Source organism: Trichosporon asahii (assembly GCF_000293215.1).
Source record: "Trichosporon asahii var. asahii CBS 2479 unplaced genomic scaffold scaffold00018, whole genome shotgun sequence".
Taxonomy (NCBI): Eukaryota; Fungi; Basidiomycota; class Tremellomycetes; order Trichosporonales; family Trichosporonaceae; genus Trichosporon; species Trichosporon asahii.
The window spans coordinates 193,539-215,040 of NW_014040906.1; the positions used below are offsets into that span (position 1 = coordinate 193,539).

General features: G+C 58.4%; 7 protein-coding genes and 2 non-coding genes across 9 annotated transcripts; 3 read left to right on the forward strand and 6 right to left on the reverse strand.

The window, feature by feature from the left end:
• Positions 1-1,077: 1,077 nt before the first annotated feature.
• Positions 1,078-3,654, forward strand: A1Q1_08006 (5-aminolevulinate synthase; the record flags this gene model as incomplete). Its single annotated transcript, XM_014326192.1, has 4 exons — positions 1,078-1,145; positions 1,203-1,331; positions 1,507-1,906; positions 2,011-3,654. 4 exons carry the CDS (start codon positions 1,078-1,080, stop codon positions 3,652-3,654), a joined length of 2,241 nt encoding a protein of 746 aa, XP_014181667.1.
• A 925-nt stretch (positions 3,655-4,579) lies between these two features.
• Positions 4,580-4,935, reverse strand: A1Q1_08007 (uncharacterized protein; the record flags this gene model as incomplete). The annotated part of the gene is made up of 3 exons (XM_014326193.1): positions 4,580-4,747; positions 4,795-4,830; positions 4,882-4,935. 3 exons carry the CDS (start codon positions 4,933-4,935, stop codon positions 4,580-4,582), a joined length of 258 nt encoding a protein of 85 aa, XP_014181668.1.
• Positions 4,936-6,065: 1,130 nt separating this feature from the next.
• On the forward strand, positions 6,066-6,998 carry A1Q1_08008 (subunit d of the stator stalk of F1F0 ATP synthase required for ATP synthesis, Atp7p; the record flags this gene model as incomplete). The annotated part of the gene is made up of 3 exons (XM_014326194.1): positions 6,066-6,251; positions 6,314-6,691; positions 6,867-6,998. 3 exons carry the CDS (start codon positions 6,066-6,068, stop codon positions 6,996-6,998), a joined length of 696 nt encoding a protein of 231 aa, XP_014181669.1.
• Positions 6,999-8,243: 1,245 nt separating this feature from the next.
• On the reverse strand, positions 8,244-12,163 carry A1Q1_08009 (uncharacterized protein; the record flags this gene model as incomplete). The annotated part of the gene is made up of 9 exons (XM_014326195.1): positions 8,244-8,501; positions 8,861-8,951; positions 9,010-9,101; positions 9,155-9,643; positions 9,730-9,788; positions 9,838-10,162; positions 10,230-10,500; positions 11,005-11,089; positions 11,305-12,163. 9 exons carry the CDS (start codon positions 12,161-12,163, stop codon positions 8,244-8,246), a joined length of 2,529 nt encoding a protein of 842 aa, XP_014181670.1.
• Positions 12,164-12,541: 378 nt separating this feature from the next.
• On the forward strand, positions 12,542-12,652 carry A1Q1_t207. The gene has a single exon. It is a non-coding gene; the product is annotated as a tRNA-Ala (tRNA).
• A 183-nt stretch (positions 12,653-12,835) lies between these two features.
• Positions 12,836-13,372, reverse strand: A1Q1_08010 (uncharacterized protein; the record flags this gene model as incomplete). The annotated part of the gene is made up of 1 exon (XM_014326196.1): positions 12,836-13,372. The coding sequence occupies one exon, from the start codon at positions 13,370-13,372 to the stop codon at positions 12,836-12,838; it is 537 nt and encodes a 178-aa protein (XP_014181671.1).
• Positions 13,373-13,916: 544 nt separating this feature from the next.
• Positions 13,917-14,217, reverse strand: A1Q1_08011 (uncharacterized protein; the record flags this gene model as incomplete). Its single annotated transcript, XM_014326197.1, has 2 exons — positions 13,917-14,094; positions 14,150-14,217. 2 exons carry the CDS (start codon positions 14,215-14,217, stop codon positions 13,917-13,919), a joined length of 246 nt encoding a protein of 81 aa, XP_014181672.1.
• An 897-nt stretch (positions 14,218-15,114) lies between these two features.
• A1Q1_08012 (uncharacterized protein) lies at positions 15,115-16,594 on the reverse strand (the record flags this gene model as incomplete). Its single annotated transcript, XM_014326198.1, has 2 exons — positions 15,115-16,320; positions 16,370-16,594. The coding sequence occupies 2 exons, from the start codon at positions 16,592-16,594 to the stop codon at positions 15,115-15,117; spliced, it is 1,431 nt and encodes a 476-aa protein (XP_014181673.1).
• A 1,725-nt stretch (positions 16,595-18,319) lies between these two features.
• A1Q1_t229 lies at positions 18,320-18,391 on the reverse strand. The gene has a single exon. It is a non-coding gene; the product is annotated as a tRNA-Asp (tRNA).
• Positions 18,392-21,502: the final 3,111 nt, after the last annotated feature.

Sequence of the window (21,502 nt, forward strand, 5' to 3'; positions counted from 1 at the left end):
ACCCAAACCTTACCTCTCGCAGGTCACTGGGCGGGCAGCGGACGGCTCAGTTGTACCACAGTCGACGCGGGCAGCAGTCAGGTGACTGTTATCTCTCGTCATTGGACCATGGTTGATCCGACTTGTGCTCGCAATCTCGGCCGCGCAGGAGGGAGCAGGAGCGTGCCTCGGTGCCCTCATTTCCGAATCCCAATTCACGGTACCACGGCACGGCCACGGGATACGGGGCCACGGTACTAACGAGCATCTAACGGGCACGACTAACCCTTCTATGCTTGCCCACCCAGGCGCCTAACCAGACCTACAATGACCTACGGGCAGTTGAAATAGACTACCCCGGATTGGTCTCCGCTTGTCTTCGTTAGAGTTTCCCGACATGTGCTGGACCGGAGATCTGGTCACCTGCATGTATCGCTGAACCTTGCTGGTGCTGGCCAGACCGCGTTCCCCGCGTCGGCCGCATCACTTGACCACGCTTGACCGGTGGATCGACCGACGCAGTCGAATTCCAGGGGAAAACGGGATTTTCACTGCGCCAGGTTGTCGCAGCATCGGACGTGTCTCTGTCAGATCTGCCCGGCCTGCCCGGCCGCCCGGCGTGGCGCTCCCCGCGTCCGACTTTGAGAGAGCATGCACGCCGGAGTGTTTGGCACGGTTGGATTAAGAGTGACGGCGGCAGAGCCAGTCTGAAACAAGCCTAATGCTTTCCGAAGGTCGTCGACGTGCACCGAAGACGATGCACGGGGGCCGATGCTCCTGTTCGGGTTCGAGGATACGGTTCCCGGACAATAGTCGTCCTGGAACAGACTCGAGCGAGACCGGTTTGGCGCGACTCTGATTGGCTGGGGTGTTTCAATATGCATCAAACGCAGTCGTCGCGGCTGCGATTGCCGTAAACTGCAGCCATGTCATGCGTCCCGTCGTCCTGGATCCGCTACCTAGACTGCACCTAGCGCTCCCTCCAACGATTCATTCGTGTCAGAGAGCAGCACGAGCGTCGCACATGCATGCCCGCATGGTAGAGGTCGTCGGGCGGGTTCGAGCCGCGGGCAAGCTTAGCTAACGTCCGTACGAAGCATGGAGGAATTAGGAGTGCAAGATGTGGGGTGTCCTGATCTCCTGACTGTCCTCCTGATCGCCCATCAGTAAGCAGGCCCCAGTTGGGCCGGGTTGATAGCGTCGATGGGCTCGTAACGAGGCAGGAAGACAGAGGAAGTATACTCGAGTCGACGGCGCCACGGTGGCCACGGCCTGAGGCGCCTTAGGAAGGTCAGGTGGCGAGCATCCGAGTATGTAGAGACTGCGCCTAACTGGCCCATCTGGGCCGGAGAGTAAGCCACGGTGAGCCACGGGCGGGGCGGAGGCAGATTTCTCTCTGACATCCCGCGTCCCCTTGATCTCCTGGTCTCCCTTGCGTCTAAAGCCTGCCCAGGTTTATCCGCCAATCCGGTTGCGTGCATTCACAACCGAGTCTTTTCGCTGCTATCCCTGGCCTGCCTAGCCCAGCCCAGCTAGAGTCAGTCAACCGCAGGCCGCTTATAATATCTCTCACCCCGCCAACCATCCACCCCCTTCCCCACACTCATCTGGTCTCTCTCTTCTCCTCAAGACCGCACCCGGCTCCTGGATCGTCTCTCTTAACCTCGAAAACACCACAGACTCGAAACACAAAGCAATAATGAAGGTCACTTCCCTTCTCCGCTACTCGCGCGCCTGCCCCTTCCTGGGTCACTCGACGCCCTCGTCTCTCCGCACCCTCGCCTCCACTGGCAGCTCCACCGGTGCCAATGCTCTCACCGCCAAGGCCATCGAGTGCCCCATGATGGGCCCTCGTCTCGCCAGCAAGAGCCAGGCCCGCGCCTACGCCTCGGTCGCTGGTAACCGCGAGGTCGAGGAAATTCACAAGGTGGGTATCTCTCAGGCAGGGTCTCCCACAACGGAGCCAGTTTTTTCGTCTCCGGCCCAGCCAAACTCTCCGAATCCGGCCGTCAACCAAGCTAACAAGATCAGCAGAAGGACATCAACTTTGACCCCACCGGCACTCCTGCTGGCAAGTGCCCCCATGCCAAGGCTGCTCAGCAGGCTGCCAGCGTCGCCCAGCAGGCCGTCAACGCCAAGGCTGCTGGCAAGGGCAAGGCGCCCGTCGCCCGCAACACCGCCGGCGGCTTTGACTATGAGACCTTCTACCAGGCCGAGCTTGACAAGAAGCACAAGGACAAGTCCTACCGCTACTTCAACAACATCAACCGTATGGCCGCCAAGTTCCCCGTCGCCCACACGGCCAAGACGTCTGAGGAGGTTGACGTCTGGTGTTCCAACGACTACCTCGGCATGAGCAAGAACCCCATTGTGCTCGACACTATGCGTCGATCCCTGAACAAGTACGGTGCCGGTGCCGGTGGTACTCGCAACATTGCCGGTAACGGTGCTCTCCACCTCGCCCTTGAGGACGAACTCGCTGGTCTGCACCGCAAGCAGGGCGCCCTCGTCTTTTCTTCGTGCTACGTCGCCAACGACGCCACGCTCTCCACCCTCGGCTCCAAGCTGCCCGGCTGTGTCATCTTCTCTGACCAGATGAACCACGCCTCGATGATTCAGGGTATCCGTCACTCGACGGCCAAGAAGGTCATTTTCAAGCACAACGACCTCGCCGACCTCGAGGCCAAGCTTCAGGCCGTCCCCAAGGACACCCCCAAGATCATTGCTTTCGAGTCGGTCTACTCCATGTCCGGCTCGGTCGCCCCCATCGAGGCCATGTGCGACCTCGCCGAGAAGTACGGTGCTATCACCTTCCTCGACGAGGTCCACGCCGTCGGCATGTACGGCCCCACTGGTGCTGGTGTCGCCGAGCACCTCGACTTCACCGCCCACTACGCGACCCGTGACTCTGCCGAGCCCGTCCCCCGCTCTGTCATGGACCGCATTGACATTATCACTGGCACCCTCGGCAAGGCCTACGGTGTCGTCGGTGGCTACATTGCCGGCTCGGCCGACCTCGTCGACCTTGTCCGCTCGTACGCCCCCGGCTTCATCTTCACGACCTCGCTCCCTCCCTCGGTCGTTGCCGGTGCCCAGGCCTCGATCGCTTACCAGCGCGAGTACATGGGCGACCGCCGCCTCCAGCAGCTCAACACCCGCAATGTGAAGAGCCAGCTCAAGGGCCTCGACATTCCCGTCGTTCCCAACCCTTCGCACATCGTCCCCGTTCTTGTCGGCGACGCCGCCCTTGCCAAGGAGGCCTCTGACATGCTTCTCGCCAAGCACCACATCTACGTCCAGTCGATCAACTACCCCACCGTCCCCGTCGGTGACGAGCGTCTCCGCATCACCCCGACCCCCGGCCACACGGCCGAGCAGGTCGAGCACCTGATCACCTCGCTCGACTCGGTCTTCAACGAGCTCGACCTCAAGCGCGAGTCGGACTGGGTTGCCGTCGGCGGCCGCGCCGGCGTCGGATGCCCCAACACCAAGGTCCCCGAGCCTGTCTGGAACGACGCCCAGCTCGGCCTCGAGGACGGCTCCGCCCCCGTCACCCTCGCCCAGGGCAAGGAGCACGTCCTCCTCCCCGAGGCCATCAAGGTTGCCGAGAAGCGTCTCACCCACCTTCTCGACGTCGGACCCCGTCTCTCTCACGAGGCCTCCGAGTCGCAGTAGTGGCCTTAGCAGTAGTTGACTAAATAGTGCTCGATGCGAAGTGAGAAGCAGCAACGTTTACAAGAGCAGAACTAGCACTAGCGATTATGACTGAATGAGGCACGATGACTAACTTCAATGCGGGGCCACAAAGCCAAGTGCACCATCATCCCTATGCGTCCAGCTCAAAGATGCAGCATCTAGCAGAGAGTTCATTACAGGTTACGGCACGGCGTAAGGCATACAACTACCACCCCCTCCCCCTTCCCCGGCCCCGTCCCCTAAACCCGCGGAACCCACCACGGCCGCGTCCACGCCCGCGCCCCCGGTTCGTCATGTTCATGCCGGGCACGTTTGTGCGCTTCTCCTTGACCGAGATGAGGCGGCCGCGGAAGGACGACTCGTTGAGCACCAGCGCGTTGGGCACGACGCTCGGGTCCGCAAACTCGACGTACGCGTAGCCCTTTGGGTGGCCTGTGAACTTGTCGCAGAGGATGGTGACGCGGTTGATCGTGCCGCATGCTTGGAAGTGGGCCTGGATCTCCTCCGGCGTCGCGCCGTAGTCAACCTGGAGTTAGCTTGATACGAAGGTAGGAGATAAGCGATGGAGCGGCGTGAGATGGAGCGAAGGAGGAAGCTCTGGCGGGCATGAACGGTAGTGGACGGTAGGCACGCCTTCGTGATGCAGGTTTCGGAACGAGATGGCCGTAGAGACGGCGAAGATGGCTCAGAGGGGGAACCAGATAAGACAATTGTCGCCGAGACGCTGCCTTTGCCGGGAGGACATCCACGCACATGACAAAGACGAGGTAAAGACAACGTAGCATGCTTGCAGTTGCTGCAAACGATCGCCGTGCGGGTCATCCACTCTGATCTCGGCGCCGATGCCCGTGTCGGTCTGGCTCCTTCCATGTCCACCGACGCATTCTCCATCCATTGTTGACAGTCATGCAATCTCCTTCCTCGCCCATACACCTTCCTCGCTGGCGACCCATCGTGGTGTACTCACGTTACCAACATAGATGCTGCGCGCGTCCACAGCAGCCGGCGCCTCATCGTCATCCATGGCCTCGTCCGCCTCTCCCTCCGCCTTGGGAGTCGCCTCTTTCTCGAGCTGTATTGTTAGTTCAAGCCCTGCGTGTCTTCCTCGGCGGTACTCACCGCATTCTTCTCGGCCTCCATCTCGGCGAGACGCGCCTGCATCAGCTTGAGTTCCTGCTGTCAGCTTATGACTATCAAAAAGCTTACCTCATCGACGTTGACGTCGTCGAGGGGCGGCGAGGCGTCTCTCTGCTCGGCCATGGTGTATGTATCGATGGAGGATTTGTTGTCCTCTGGTCGCTTGACGTAACGAGGCTGCAGCCTCTTCGAAACCTGCTAGCGCGAAAGCTCGTGGTGGAGTTTGCCATGTGGTTTCCGCGTGCCGCCACCTCCGGCCTTTTGCGGGAATAAAGGCCGCCCCGCCCATTGCTCCGTTGGCCCGATCGTCCGGGCTGCCCCCTGGCTGGCTGGCAGCGTGCGACTGGTGCAGCGAATACGTGCATACCAACCAACTGGCAAGTGAAGCCCTCCTCCTCACCCACCTCTCACCCCACCTCACCTCTCAAAATGGTGCGCACGACGACGACTCCGACGATCCACCAGCGCTGACATGACAGTTCGCGAGCGCCCCCGTCCGCAGCGCCACCAACAAGGTCGACTGGACCAAGCTGTACAACCAGCTCGGCCTCGACAAGGGTTAGTTTTCGCGAGAGGGGCTCGGGACGATTCGGACTTCGCGACTTCGACTTGGACACGGCACATCGATGGCAACGGCAGCAGGAATGATGGCGATGGACTGGACATGATTGGGGACGGAATGGGCAGCGCTGGGGGGGGTGTTTGTGCATGGGAAAGAGTGGAGAAGTTGGAACGAATGGTGGAGCGATGCGCACAGATTGGACGGGCTCGGGCGGTTCGGCAAACGCGTATACGGCCTCGGCACGGCTCTGCATCGACTGTGCGACCTCGACAGCGACGATAAGGACGATTATCGACGCTCCGAGAGTGATTGCTGTTGTTTTGGAGGTGTTTGGGGGTTTGGGAGGGGACGTCACTTGGCCAACCTTCTGCTTCACACAACAACTCGGGTATCTCTCTCCGGATCGTCTTCGTCATCGACTTCGGCCTCGGAAATGGTCAGCAACCTCGAATATCAGCTTGTCGATGTTTTCCTCGACGTTTGGCAGCTGTGTTGTTGTCTCCGACTGCCAACAAGCGCGTATCGCAAGTTACCGAAGTTTTCTCGACGCGTCTCTTTCACCAGTCTTTTCGCTTCGACCTGTTTGTTGTTCCGGATCAGTGTGCATCGTTTGGGACTGATTGGGAGGAAAGTTGAAGTGGAAGTGGGGAAGATATGCGCTGCCCAGGTCCGAGGAGGCTGTCCGCGCGTCATGTTTGGATCAGCGCCGAGAGTTGGCTTACGTCGTCATCTCTGGGGCAGATATGTGGCTTTCCGAACAGGTTTCTATGCCTATTACGCCTCTATCTGCGTCTCTGGTGACGGTTTAAGTTCATCCTTGGAAAGATCGCTGCAATCCGTGACGCCTGCCTCGATGTGCCCTCAAGCCGAAGTTCACGTCCATCATTTCAAGCTCAACGTCTCGCGCTCGCCAGATGAACTCTTGCTAACCCCACAGAGACCCTCTCGGCTCTCCAGGCCTTCCGTGCCCGCAACATCAACGCGTCCAACAAGAACGCCGCCCTGAAGTCGACCATGCCCCAGGTTGACCTCTCGCACTACAAGTCGATCCTCAAGAACGCTTCCGCCGTTGAGGCCGCCGAGAAGGCCCTCTCGTCGTTCAAGCCCGTCGACTACGACGTCTCCAAGTGGGACAAGGTCGTTGACGCCTTCGAGCAGAAGGCCGTCTCCCAGGCCAAGGAGACCGTCCAGAAGGTCGACAAGGAGGAGACCGACCTCAAGGCTACCCTCTCCAACATCACCGAGGCCCGCCCCTTCGAGGACCTCACCTCCGACGAGGCCGCCGCCGCCAACCCCGAGATCTCCAAGGCTACCGAGGTGAGTCACGCCGTCAGGGCCGGTGGAGGTCCACCATGTGGAGGTCAATTTCGACATGAAAGTGGCACCACTTGTTCCTCTACCGACTCCGACTTCTTCCAATCTCTTCTGCTCTTCCAGAACGTTGTTTTGCTAACGCTTTCGCAGGCTATGGTGAAGAACGGACGCTGGACAGTCCCCTGTGTGTATCCTTTGCGCGCTTCTTCCGGAGGACGAGAACGTGCAGAAGATGTCGGTTGCGGAGGTTATCGAGTGGGCGACTTCGTGGGGGGTGGAGTTGGTGCCCCGCATTTGGCTTCGTGCCTGACTGCGGTCGTGCCAATTTGGTTCCGCCCCTTGTGGCGGATCGGCGTTTTTTCACCCCTCCATTCGCTCGTCTCTTCACCACCGCTTTTCTTCATCGTTCCTTCGTCCTCTGATGCGCTTTTCTCTTCAAAAGCAATGCTAACGACTGCGCAGCCTATTCAGACACGTTCGGTCAGCAGTCGTAAGTCACGTGACAGCAAAAGGATCGAGTAAACTGACATCGCAGGCTTCTCTAAGCGGATGCCAACAAGTTCTCCGAGGTGTAGTGTCGACAAAATGCATAGAAATGAAAGCGCTACGTGGGCACGATGTAGGAGCTGGTTAGCATCGCATCTGCCTCAAAGGAGGCACACTAACGTCGACAACTGGAATAACGGTTGCGCAGGGCGGCAGCGTTTCGGCAGCGGCGGTGGTCATGTATGCGTGGCAGACTTCGCTGCGTGATCGATGACGAAGGATCAAGAAGAATTGCTAACCTGCGGTATGCAACCGGCGACCGCATGTGTCCTGGTAGAACACACATGGCATAACGCACGGTTAGGACGCTGGGCCATATCGCCAGTTTGAGATTGGATCATGGTCCCATGGTCCAGCGCGGGCTTGCCGGGACTCGTTCGTTAGAATCATCCAGGCTGTGTGCTAGAGTGACAGTGCTTAAAGTTCGACACAATGCATGATCACCGTATCTTCCGCTCTACAGAGTGAGGGCATGTAACTCAATCTAACGTGTCGCCAAATCACTGGTGCCAGGCTGTTCTATCAACATGTGGGATCTGTGGATGGTGTGAGGGCATGCATCCCCTGGACATGCCGGGGATCTTGGCGATGAACCAGGTAGCGTGCTGCAAACAATGCGTGTTCTTGTCGCCGCAGACGAGGCAGCCAAACCCTGCCGATATCCATATTGTCGTTTCGGCTCGGGTCTGTTGTGTGAGTGCTGATCGAGGTTCCTATACTCACTCAGGCGCTTGCGCTTCTTCTCGACCCATTCCCAGTCCTTTGGGTCGTCGAGACCAGGACGGGCCCTCTTCAGCTTCGCCGAGGTGAAGCTTGTGTTGTGATCAATGAGGTGTGTTGTGATCAATGAGCTGGAGCAAACTGGACATTGCGCTGTTCACGATCAGGGCATGCGCATCGGGTGGAGGAAAGTTGCGGAGATACTGTAGTACGAAAAGTTCGGGTCGTCCTCCAGAAACTCGAGGAGATTGGCGTTGCTGAGATCTTCGCCGCGCACGGCCGAAAGCAATCAGTGCCTCTCACGCCGCCCCGGACTCATCTTGCTGATGACCGAAACGAAACTGGGGCCGAGCTTTTTGGGTGGCGTGCAGAAGTGCACGCGCATGTGCTCCTCGCCATCCGTGCCACCGAGGGGCAGGACGACGTTCTGGTTGTTCAGGAGCGCAGTCGCACTGGCGAGGTTGAGTTCAGGTTCGGGCGTAGGTTTGGGGTTGTGCAGGGCCTCGCGACGCACACTGCGGAGTACTTCCTTCAACGTCGCCAACCACTAATGCCAGCTGAGCAAAGATCATTGAACGAAAGTGCCTCACAATCGGCATCGGGAGGGGCAGCCGTGAAGCGGCCAGGTCATGTGGACCCGATGTCCAAAAGAAGTTGGCAACGGGGATGGCGCTAACTCCGGACGCGTCGTCCTCATGACGCGCGCTGTCGTATACGGCCGCGAACTGGACAGCTGCGTAGCAGCGCGTCTAGTCGAGAAAGTAGCGGGCTGGCTGGGTTTGCGCCATAAACGGGGCTACGGGGATGCCGTTGGCGTGCAAAAGATGATGCGCTGCCCCGTTCTGGGCGAAGAGGGGCATCCGTGACTCGGGCCAGATGTAGATGAACTCCTGGTTTCGGAAGTACCATTGGATCCGTTGTGCGCGCCAAAAGCACGTGAACGCTCGCCCGGCCATGATGAGATGGCGGGGGGAGATAGGCAGCGAGGATGCCAGCTCTAGGAGGCAGAGCTCAGCCGGGTAATTTGGGTGGCGGCCGACCATGTCCACCGTAACGAGACGAAATCGCAGTTGAGCAACGACGCTGGCACGGTGGCAAAAGCTTGCCGATCACCATGGAAGACGGCATTCCGATCCTCCACAAGCTGCTGGTGGCGTGAGCGCTGTGTGACAAACCAATCGCTGAAGTTACGAGTCATACTTCACTGGGCTTTTCCAGAAGGATCAAGAGCTCGGGCGACCGCTGTCCACAAATGGGACAGAAACCCCCGGACCGTGAACGCGTGGTTGCGGAAGACGAGCTCGCCTGCACGTTAGTGGGTGAAACATTGCCTCTCACTGCGGAACTCCGTTTGAGAGGTGAGAGGTGCGGTGGTGGAGGTTGAGGGGATACTCCCCGATGCCCTCCCTCAAGAACTACCTCCAGAAAGGCATAGAACAGAGTCCCAGAGAAGGGCTCTGGGAGATTTTGGTAGTCGTATGCTCGCCCGGCATGTCCCGGTGTCTGGAGAATGACGGACGGTGGCAGACGCTTCTGAGCGCCTCCCCTCTTGATAAAGTTGAGGAACCCGAGGTGCGAGCCCATGGCCCACCGCAGCAACCCAGTCAGGGTGGAGACGAGCGAGATGGGAACGGACAACGCGTCGGAAAGAGGCTTCAGGTCGTTTGGCGGACACGCATAGAGGAGGTCCTGGATGTGGGACTCCGTAAGGGAGATCGGCAAAATCATGGAGAAGAACTCGGTTGTCAGTCTCGTGGTTTTCTCGAAATCCTTACAGGAATAAAGTTGTCAAGACATATCGCAGCCCCTCCCAGCGCCACTTCATGTGATCTGGCTGCTTTACCAGAAAGTATGGCGGCCGGAGTGGTTCTTCAGCGACCTACCTGTTAGCGGCGTCCACTTCTCAGGCTCATTGATCCATGATACGTACTCGTGAGCGGCGACAATCTCATCCGTGGTGAGAGGTTGCGTCACTTCATCAAGATCGCCGCCGACGAAAGCAAGACCGGCTAGAATCGGGTTGCCGGGGACGTCATCGTAGTGTGAAACGAGCAGTCTCAACACATCAAGTGGGAGACCGAGCAGCTCCTGGTACTCGCTCAGCGTCGGCTTGTGGGGCGGATCCATGTCGGGCTCTACGGGTGAAAAGGGGTCTGTGCTGGTAAAGTCGCACAAGAGCTTGAACACGTTAACCTCGTGGTCTGAGTGCTAGCGTGCAGTAGAACTTGTTCTGTAGATGTCAGATGATGTCGAGGTAACAGTAGCCGCAACTCACGAAGCTCTCGGCGAAGGGACGGTTGGAGGTGGAAGAGTTGATGGGTAAGTGATGAGTGGGGGAAGCACCGACGTGGAGCGCAAAGGAGGAACTCCTCCACCAGGCGCGCTCCAGAGCGCCCACAGGCTCATGGTGACTCAAGGCATACGGGCAGATTGGGGAGAAGGACAGCAGAGCATTCCGTATCCCCGGGGCGCCCAGAACAGCGCGTGTGGACAACTGCGCCCTTCCCTCCCCCCATTGCACCCCCTCCCTTTCTCTGTAAAGCTGTCTGTAAGGCCGTCTGTAACGCTGTCTGGCTTTTGGACATGACGCTAAGCTTTGCCAGGCGGTTTCCAAGGCTACGGTGAGGCTGATGCATCTCACCGTCCGCCGTCCTGCACAACCCGGTGGCCACGCGGGAACTGTGACAGTGCAAGGGGTGCTGATCATCGCGATGCTGATCGTCGACGACCCACGGGCTGACTCACTCGCTCGACATTGTTTCCCTTCCACACTCTTCTTCCCTGCTTCCATACCAGAACGCTGGAGCAACAACTCTCCCTCTCTCCCTCTTCATCGAATTTCCTCTCCCAGGTAGCCGAAGTATGTCGGACTCTCCTGCTCACACCACCGACGACACAAGTAGGCCAGGCTGGGCATATCTGTTGCGTGAAGGTAAGTGGGTGTGGATTTACTGGTTTTCAGACCACACCGGTGGGCTGACGTCGTCAGACGCCACACAAGAGAGCACGCCCGACCCAACTCCAACTCCAGACGACGCCTTGTCACCCACCCCGCTTGTCCGTTGCCGCGAAGGATGGCCAGAGAAGCCACTGGTACCGCTCGCATCAGGTTTGTGCTGGATCTGGTCATGTCTGCTAAAGTGTTAGTCCGCCATGACCAACTCCTGTTGGTTTGTCCCGATGAGGCCCCTTCTTTTACGCCTGCACCAACCACGTCCGCCTCGTTCGGAGAGAGCGCCCAGCAGCTATCCGACAGTCCCCTCGTTGAACCGCGTGGCCACCGCCTCGGTGTCGGTCTGAGTGCCATTCCTCACCCGTACCCCGTCCCTGACAACGACACCTCAGCCTACCCCGGTTGCGAGACCTGTTGACGGCAAGTGCCCCGTTCCCGGATGCGACTGGGCGGAGACCGAGAACGTCCAGGAGCACATTCACAAATGCTGGAAGCGCTACCTGCATGAGGAGGTCGTTAAGGTCTTTGGGCACACGCACGAGCTCCCTAACGGAGCATGCCCCTGGAATCTGTGTGGAGAGGAGTTCCCAGACCCCGCCGATCTTGCTCAGCACTTGATGTCCCACTCCTGGTCGTTCGAGTCGAGATGCTTGATGGTACGGGAGGACGGAGACATCTGCTGCCTCAAGTTCCGCGACTACAGCCGCCACCTGGAAGTTTTCCACGGACTCATCGCTGCTGACCAGGATTCGACTTGTTCGGTGACATACTGCCCGGTTTGTTACAAGTTCTTCCAGGGCCAGGCAAAGGCGGAACGTCACCTCCAGTCGCACCTCCATACCCTGGAGCAGGCCTTTCAGCGTGACCCACTCTGCTTTGCCGAGAGCAGGGAGCTCGGCAAGACCCGAGTTTGCGTGTTCCATTTCGCCGACCGCAGCGCCCCGGCCACCGAGCGCTTGAAGTTCTTCGACGAGGGTGCGGCTCACGCCGTGACCCACCTGCTGGAGATGGACGGGAGGTACGAGCACGCTTGCATCTTTGAGCTGTGCGACGTCCAGCTGAAGCCCATTGACATGATCGACCATCTCATCGAGGGCCACGCGCTCACTCTTACTCCCTTTGACCGCCGCCCGATCGAGGGGGATCTCAGCCTGCTGGACATGACCGAGGACACCGCGAACAAGCTCAAGGCTGGCGAGTTCAACTTGTGAAGAAGGACGTTGATTGCAAACAAGACACGACCTGTTTACTATCATGCTAAGGATCGAAGGATATGTGACTCGTAGTCTCATTGTCGATAGCCAGACTTCAAATGAATCAAGTGTTTGATAGTACCATTGCAACTTGCGGTTAGAGACTCCGTCATTGCCCAATACCCGCTGGTGATGTCTGGCCAAGGCCAATGCCGTCAAAGAGTCAGTCCAGCGCTCATCCACTTGGTGACCGCCTGCACCATTGCTCCTCGTGTGGCGCCTGCCGTCTGAGCCACAGCCCAACAACCACGTCTGGCATCACGTAGCCATGCCAACCAATGCACACCCGCTGTGCTCAGCGTGGTGAACGCTGCGTTCCGATGCCCGGCACTCTGGGGCGCGCACACAGGTGCCCCAGCGCCCACCCGAACGTCTATCGTGGGGCGTCTAGCTCAGTTGGTAGAGCGCGTCATTAGCATCCGGACAGTTCAGGAATTGAAGCCTGTCCAGCTAGCATTGACGAGGTCTTTGGTTCGATTCCTAAGTCGTCCACGCATCGTTTTTGCCTCCCTGCGGGCAGTTTAGAGTGTTTGGAGGCCATCGGGTAGCTGATTGGGTGGTGTGTGGTCGAGGACGACAGGTGGGAGGTGTGGAATGGGAAAAGAGACCAAGTTAGCAGTGAAACTGGTTCCACGGGCCGACCTATACAGTAAACTTCGGCTCACATTCCTTCTGTCAATGCCGGCGGAACTTGACTCTGCTACCGTCGAAAGCGGACAGTGCGTCGGGATGAGACGTTAATCCGCCGGCCGGAGGGCCCTTATCAGGATAGAAAACACAGCCCTGCGCAAAGTCCTCTCCCGCACGCACCGCGCTCGGTGCGGTGATATCAACGAGCACGGATGAACAGACTGTTCGTGAGCGCTCCTGATTGAGGTCCTGATTGAGGTCCGGGAACGTGGGGCACATGCCCGACGTGTGCCCGGGCAAGTACCGGTCGGCAGTCTCCCCGAGCTCCTGTGATGCGTTGCCGGCGGCGGATTCGGGTAGACCCACCGGCAGAGTGAGGGAGCCGGTGGAAAGCGAGCCGGTGGAGAGCGAGCCGGTGGTGAGCGAGTCGATGTGCGACTTGCGCAAACCTGTCAACAGCGATGGATCTGGCGGCCCAGATCTGCGCCGGTCTCCTCGACATCCTCCTGTAGGGTCAGCTCGGCGCAGTCTCGGCTCCGTGACTTGGCTGTGGCGGTGGCGGGGCTTGGCTCGATTCGCCATTCCGCCGAATTTTTGAGCATTTTCGCGGTCCCCCACTCCCCGTCGCACGGGATGATATCGACTGGATAGATGCCAGCTTTTGGGAACTTCGAGATGTATTCCGATTGAATGATCTGCCGCCAATCGTCCCATGTGCGCTGACAACTTCAGAATTGCGCTTCACGAGCAGTCGGATCCCCTGCGCGATGAGGATGTCAGGGATGATGAGTAGAAATGCTCGTGGGCAGACACAGAATAAGTGCATCAGTGTGTTTCAGCGATGTGACCCAGGCATGGAGAGTTAAAGAGTGTGGCAGTGCCTTCACACGACACCGGTCCAACCGCCTTCAACGCCCCCTCTCCGACTACCCACTTCCTCCAGCGCTCTTCTGCGAGTAACCATGGGCTCGTCCACCGGCGCAGACGCCTTGAAGCCGAAAATCGAGTTTTCCGCCAAGCAGTCATATGCCGACGATGACAGCAGTTCCCATCCGGTCGCGTGGCCCCATGGCAAGGCGTCTGACTACGACTGAGACATCTTAGCGCGGACACTAGACCGATCTCCTCAATGCTCCGGCTCCAAGCCCCTGACGGGGCTCGGACCCGTCGCTTTGAGATAGAGCGCCAGCTCCATAGTGAGACTTGCCTTAGAGTGCGACGAGAGGTCGAAGTCGGGGTGGCCGTGACCTTCCTCAGGTTCGGACACGGGGACAAAAACCAGCTTCATGGCGTTGGTCTGCTGGCTGTAGGTTCGATTATGCCAACCGGGTTGCCGGAAGTGGGCGGCCGGCGACAGACCACCCTCGCTGTCCAGTCGGTTCAGGTACACCGTGCGGGAAGCTGAGCTGGTCAGCCACAGGAGCCATTACCAGAGCCCACTGAGAGTCCAGCGGCCGAGAATTTCGACACGCTCTTGCGCGCTAGGATAATCCGAGACAATATTCATGCGCGCCTTGTTTTCGGGCTTCTCCAACCAGTTATGCTTAGGCAGAGGAGGTCGTATTCAGATTTCGCGCGCACTACTCAGCGTGGAAAGAATCTGGCCAGACTCCGCAGCACAATAGCCCCAGGCGTGCAGCCCCAAGAAATGTGGAGCGCCGTTAGAGGCCGTTGAAGCTCGCGGTATGCTGCTGAGTCTTCTGCGAGGCTCAGGTTGCGCTGAACTGCGTCGGTGCAATAAAGACACACTCTCAAGTGGCACTTGCGGCGTATTCTCTAGTCCCCGCACGAGATAAGATAAGGGAGTCGAAAGACCGCTCGTCAGCAATGGGACGCACAATCGCACCACAGGAATCATTGGAAGCGTCTTGCAGACCGTCCTTAGCCGAACAGTTTCACGCAGTTGGCGCGGAGGTGCGGCGGCTGCGCCGCCGCGCTTCCGCATTGCCGGTTTCGTGACGCTTTCGACACCCTTGTCGCCGTACTTCCACTTCGCGAGAGCACAGATGATGCCTCCAAAGCCGCACAAAGCCGTGGTCACGCGAAGCCAGGCGCAACGCAGGCCGTACGGGGACAGTAAGGGGATTTCCAAAATTGGAGGAAATCTCCGTCGATCCATGGACTAGTCGATGACTTTGTGGCACCTGTCGTGAGTACCCATCCTTCACTCTGCCGCAGCAGGCAATGCAGTATTGTTGTTCATCATTCGTGTTATGTTAAATGTTATACGGAATACACAGTGGCAGCCATGACAGGCGCCCATCCTTTTCCTTCTACCAAAACCGAAACCCCTCCTAAAACCGTTACGTAATCCATCCATCTCCTTACGAAGTACGCTCGACACCCTTGTCGCCGTACTTCCACTTCGCGAGAGCACAGATGATGCCTCCAAAGCCGCACAAAGCCGTTGTCACGGCGAAGCCAGGCACGAACTGCGGAGCGCTGCTCTTGGGCCAGAAGAACGATCCGTAGACAGAGGCAAGGTTTCCGAAGCCGTTGACGAGGGCGATGGAGATGGCGCGCTTCTCCTTGCCGTCGAACATCGTGGCCATCCACGACAGGAAGATGGGAATGTTGGTCCAGATGCCCGCGGCACCGAAGCAGATGAAGGCGTAGCGGACCTTGGGCTCGCCGACGGTGACACAGATGATGAACGAGATGACCGAGAGAACGGCACCGCCACAGATGGTGTAGGCCTTCATGCCGGTACGGTCGGCGAAGAATCCGGCAGAGCAGCCGACAATCATGGAGACGGCGTAGATGGGAACGGTCATGAACTGGAGAGTGCGGCCAGAGTAACCCATGGTCTCGAGAAGCGAGGGGAAGAAGTAGGAGATGGTGCCGACAGACGAAAGACAGTTGTAAATAACGAGGAAGACCCAGGTCTTGGGGTCCTTGACGGCGAGCTTGAAGGCGTCCCAGTGACCCATGTGCTCGACCTCGGCGTCGACGTCAACATCCGAGTCGGCGGCGAGAAGACGAGCGAGGGCGAGGCGCTTCTCGTCCTGCGAAAGCCACTTGGTGGTCTGAGGGTAGTTGGGAAGGACAAAGTAGGCGGCGAGAGCGATGACGCAGGTCATGATACCCTCAATGATGAAGAGCCAGCGCCAGCCGCGGATGCCACGGACGCCCTCGAGGCCCTCAATGATACCACCGGCGAGAAGACCACCGAAGGCACCGGCCATCATGGTCGAAGAGTAGAGAATCGCAACACGCTTGGCCATCTCCTGGGGCTTGTACCAGCAGGAAATAACGAGCATGATACCGGGGAAGAAACCAGCCTCGACGAGGCCGAGGACGAAGCGGAAAGCGACCATGCCACCGAGGTTGTGGACTCCGACAACAGCGATCGAGATGGCACCCCAGACGAGCATAAGCGTCGGAATAAAAATACGCGGAGTCGAGCGCGTGAGCATCATGTTGGAAGGCACCTCCCAGAGCAGGTAACCAACGAAGAAAATCGAGAGAACGAGAGAGTAGTCAGAGGACGAAAGCTTGAGGTCCTTCTCCATACCGCCGACTTTGGCGTTCTGACGTCAGCACTGAAAAAATTGGCGCCACCTGCCACGACCAACTCACTCCAATGTTCGTGCGGTCGAGGTAGTTCATAAGGAACATGAGCCAGAGCATGGGGAACAGGTGCGCATCGATCTTGCGGATGAGCTTGGCCTCCTCGGGCGTGTTGGGGACATAGATGTAAGGGGCGACAGAGGCGGTCTCCTTGTGGGAGATGTCGCACTTCTTAATCTCCTCCTCGTTGATAGCCGCCTCGGGGTCGTACTTTACGTCGAGAACGTCGACCATTGTTGCTGTGGAAGTAGTAGTGTGGGGAAGAGGATGCGGGGCCAGCTCTGAAGAAATCTTCAAGACCTTTTATACACCTGCCGATCGTCAAAACAGGTAGTCATGCAACGGCAAACCGCCGGCCACTATTGGACGGTTTTATCGGTCTTGCGATATCTTAGCGCAGCCCGTGACACTCAGGCTCAGTGGGAACCGGCCTGCCTCGTATGTGCCGAAGGTCAGAAGAGTGGGGGACCCGGTGCAAGGGACTTGGCTCCAGCGTTGCTCCAAACCGGGGACCCAAAGCTTCGATTGGCGGGGCCGCTGTCCGCTGGGAACTTGCATTGAAGCGCAAAAATCGCACCGCGGGGAGCTAGGGGAGCTCGTTTAGTGCTCAGCTGAGATCGCCGGCCCTGACCTGATCCGATTCGGCATGCTGAGTCGCCAGGCACCAAGACGCGCTGGGGTCGTGATGGACGCCACGGCCCGAGTGGGCTACGGGGGCCTACCGCCGGCTGAAGCGTGGGTGCCCGTCGGACCCCACCTGACCACTCCCAACCCCTGCACAGTCGGTGCAAAGTCCACCTGTTCAGCTCAGGTGAGACATGTGATGCTCTTGGGCCTCTGTTACCCCATGTCGCCATCTCGCTCGGAAGGTAAGCCGGCGACAGTTCAGCCGGTGTGCCCGAGAGGGGCCCAGCCTCTATTCTGTCAGCCTTTCATTGCAGCCTCTGATCTCATCGCCCACCGCTGCACCGAATAGACTTGTTCGTGTCAAAATTTGCCTCCCCGAGCATCGTCTCTTGCAACCACCCCACGTATCGATGCATCGATGAGATCGTTGAGAGCTCGCCGGCCAGTTACAGACGCCGCGATCACGGAGTGATGGGTCTGGCCCGAGTGCCAGGAGCATTCCAGCCATGGGGTTCGGCGAATCAGCGACCACGGTGGTCCGCGACCGGACAGTCCCACTCCAAGATTGAGGTCTCGTGACTTTCCGTGCCGGATTCTGTGCCGGATCTCCCTTTTCTGGGAACCTTGATTGCATGCCGCGTTCCTCCCACCTCTGCTGACGACCGCCGTCAGCCCTGGGACTCCCTGCGCCAAGACCGACGCACCGTTCTTGGACGCATTTAGCAACCGTCAGAACACCTGAGAGGCACCTGGCTCACCTGATGCGACTGGCCACTGACCGATGAGCTCCGCGGCCTGGCGCAACTCGCACTGTCTAAGACATGCCTCGCCAAACGCGCTTAATTCGGTCCGGCGCAAAGTTGCAGACGCCCAAGGCGTTCTTGTTGTTCGAACGATGCGCCCGCTGACTCACGACACTCGCATGCCCCAGACTGCGCTCTGGGGATCCAAACCTTGATAGCCGGGGCCGCGTTGGGCCGCCGCTAGAATCCGGGGCCACGACAACACTCCGTGTCGTCGATTGCTCCAGGGCGCTGTCGTGCTCGCAATCGTTCGGTCGAGAGGAACAATAGTATCAACAGGTGATGAGAAACTCCTCACCGGCCATTTTCGAACGCATGGGGCGGCATGTGCCGGCAAAGTAGCGGCAATCGCAGGGTGATCGGCAGGTCACCGAGCCGGCACGGATAGTGGCCGATAGACCCTGAGCCAAAAGCTTCCGATCATGCCGATGCCGGTCTGCGTCCGTCCACCAGCCAATAGACCTTTGCAACTCGCAAAAGAACATACCGAAGCATGCAATGCATGCAGGAGAACACGAAAAAGGAAGAGCTTCCTGACGGAGAATCGAACTCCGATCTCCCGCGTGACAAGCGAGCATACTAGCCGTTATACGATCAGGAATGGACGGCTTCCGAGGCCGCTTTCTTGCTCGCCAGGTTGGCGCGTGTTTATAAACACTCGAAGAGAAACGCTGGCGTGTGGTTTGGACTCTCTGAAGGCTGTTTAAGACTTCAAGGGCATCAAGAACGTCTTGTGGGGTTATCCCAGTCACGAGAGGCTTACAGAATGGTGGTGGTGACGGGTAGGTGGAATGGCGAGAGCAATGGCGTAACGTAGCTGTTATGTCGGCAAGCTTGGCGCACGTTCCAGAGACGGCCAATGCCAAGCACAGCCAAAGGTCAACCCCGCAAACAATGCGTTCCGGCCGCCGAATTGCTGTCGAGAACGTGGGGTCGGTCGTCAGCGGTCATGTTGTGGCATTTTGGCTCCGCAGTGTCGGTTTCATGTTGCGAATTTGAGGCGTCATATAGCTCACTTCGCTTGAGTCGCCGACGCCACTTTCCCCGAGAGATCTGAGAACTCAGTTGCAGCAACGTGTGGATATTGCGTCTAGATATTTCACCCTTTTATGGGCCGATCTTGGTCCACTGCGGGGTAACTCACTATGGGCCCTGAAGTCATCGACTTACACCCGATCCGGTCGTCGTCCACAGTCCGAAGCCACTGCTGTCAGTTGCTTACAACTTCTCGTAAACTTACACTCGGTTAGCTTGTGACTGCGACACACCATCCCCACGCAAAAACCGGTCGAGCCCGAGACATGGCGGTTGATAATACGCCCCAGTCCGCAAGAGGAAAACGACGACCGATGTCAAAGTTGCCAAAGGACAGCTCTCACCTGAATGCACTCGCACACCGTGCCGGGGTCGAAGCGCGCATGCAGCATTGGCCGGCATCGTGCGGGCTGAACCTCTCGGGGGTTTAGACCGCCCAGAAAAGCTGCAAAGAGAGTCGTTGCGGAGGAAGCAGTAGTGAGTTCTATACCTGCAGGTCAGCTATCGTGAGGGAAGCTACGCAGCTCACCCGGTCAGCAACCGTGACGGCTTGGGTAGAGCTGGAGTCAGTTCTGCACGGTCGCCCCTTAACTTACTGCCACTCTTCAACAGCCATTTCGCACCCCTCCTCGTCTTCAATGTCTCCAGTCGGTGGGACGTCTCTGAAACGAGCATCGACGACCGGAACTACATCTGACAGAACCCTTGAGGCGAAGCGGTAGTGGTTGCCGAGGTGAGCTGTGGAAGAGCTAATCCTGGAGCCCACAGTGAAGCCGCTATAGTTGAGGCCCATTGATGAGCAGCATGGCCTGTCTCCGACTGTGATCTAAGGTCGCGCTTTCTGGGCAATGGGCTATCAGCGTCGACCATGCCTTGCGAAGCCGTCTGCTCGTGCACGCCTAAAGCGACACGAAGACCGGCTAGTGGCGGCCGCAGCTTCACCCGATAAACCGGCTGGACATCAGTTCAGCCAGCGATTCAGTTAACTGACTTGAAGCATCTCGACTTCGTAGTTTCACCCCATTGGCACTGGCATCAGCTGGGATATAGCCGCGTTAGCTCACCTAGCCAACGGCTGCGCACATTGAAAAGGACCTCTCGTCAGCTGGAAAAAGACGAACACGCAGCTGAAGCTCAGCGGAGTTCAGCTAACGCGGAGTCCGCCAACTCGCACTCTGCGGCTCGTATGGTTCAGCCTTCTTCCAACGGCTCGGTCAGCTAACGTCGCGACACCTGCCACTGTGGCTCCAGCTCATCTGTCTGCTGTCAGCTTCGACTTCGCGATTCCAGCTAAACTCACCAAGAGCCGACGCCAAGTCTTCCACGCGAGAAAAGGCCCTGTTTCGTTAGCTGGATAAGCGGGGCAGGGTGAAAGCTCACTGACGCCCGACCGGTGTGGCAGCTGCTGTCAGCTGTGCGATCGGTGCTTAGCTCACAGATTGTGGCTCAGACGCCACAGCGTTCTCGAGATACCTCAGCGAGGGACAGCAACCGACCCGGCCAACGCAGCATCGGCACTGCTATTCTGTTATTAGCTGGGGAATAGTAGCGTTAGCTCACCTCCGCAGAATTCCCCGCAGCAATGAAGGACCAGCTGGCCTGTCAGCTATGACGAACGTCGGGTAGCTCACAGCGGAGCGCTGCTATGTCAGCTACCGCAGCAAACAGCCAGCCTACTGATCCCGACCCCGAGGAACACCTAGTTACTGTAGTCTTCCATGGTCTCTGAGGTGTGTTAGCAAACGAGTGCCTGAAAACTTACAGCAGCACCTTGATTACTGAGTGTCAGCTGATCGATTGCTCATGTTCAGCTTGACTCACCCAACTAAACCAACCCCACCAGGTTCCCCCCAGCCAGCACCAGGCGGTCGAAGATGAAGATGGCATTCTGGAGTCAGCTTACACCTCCAACCCAGTCAGCTCACCCCCGCAGCCTCGGCCGACTACAGTTGTCAGTTTACTACGCATGGTCGGGGGCTCACCACTTCAGTCCACTCGGCTGGTTTTCAGCCGCTATCACGGGATCCCAGCTTACCGTGCGTCAAAGCGCTACTATCAGCTACGCACGCTCTATCAGCTGACGAATCACTCCATGCGGACACAACTGGTGTTAGTTAAGCAAAGCGTTTGGCTAATTTACATCATCGCCATCGACGATGAGAATGGCTTTGTGTGTGGGTGGAGGCTCCTCGCGCCTGTTAGTCAGCTGGTTCGTTCTGGAGGGAGCTCACACTGGGTCAAGACGGCTGTCTGGTCATCAGCTGCGCGTCAGTCAACACAGCTCACGAACTATGCCGCCATGAACTGCGAGAAGTGAGAAGTCGCCAGCTGGAGTCAGTTATCTACGAGTCATTGAGCAACTTACTCTCCTCGTCGGCGACAAGCCTCCGTCTTCAGCAAGGTGTTGCGGTGAGGTGGCGAATGACGGGGGTGAGTCGATGGCGACACCGCGTACGCACTGCGTGTCAGCTACTCCAGTCGCCATCCAGCATACTTAATGACTATCGATAGACCTTCTCCGGTCGTCTGGCGTCAGTTGTACCCACGCGATCTCCCAACTCACCATGTTCGAGGACACGCTTGATTCATGGAGCAATGGTGAGTGGGAAGATGCAGGGTGGTGACGTTGCATGTCTGGGCTGGGGCGCAGCGGAAGAAGACGACAAGACGGTGTGTC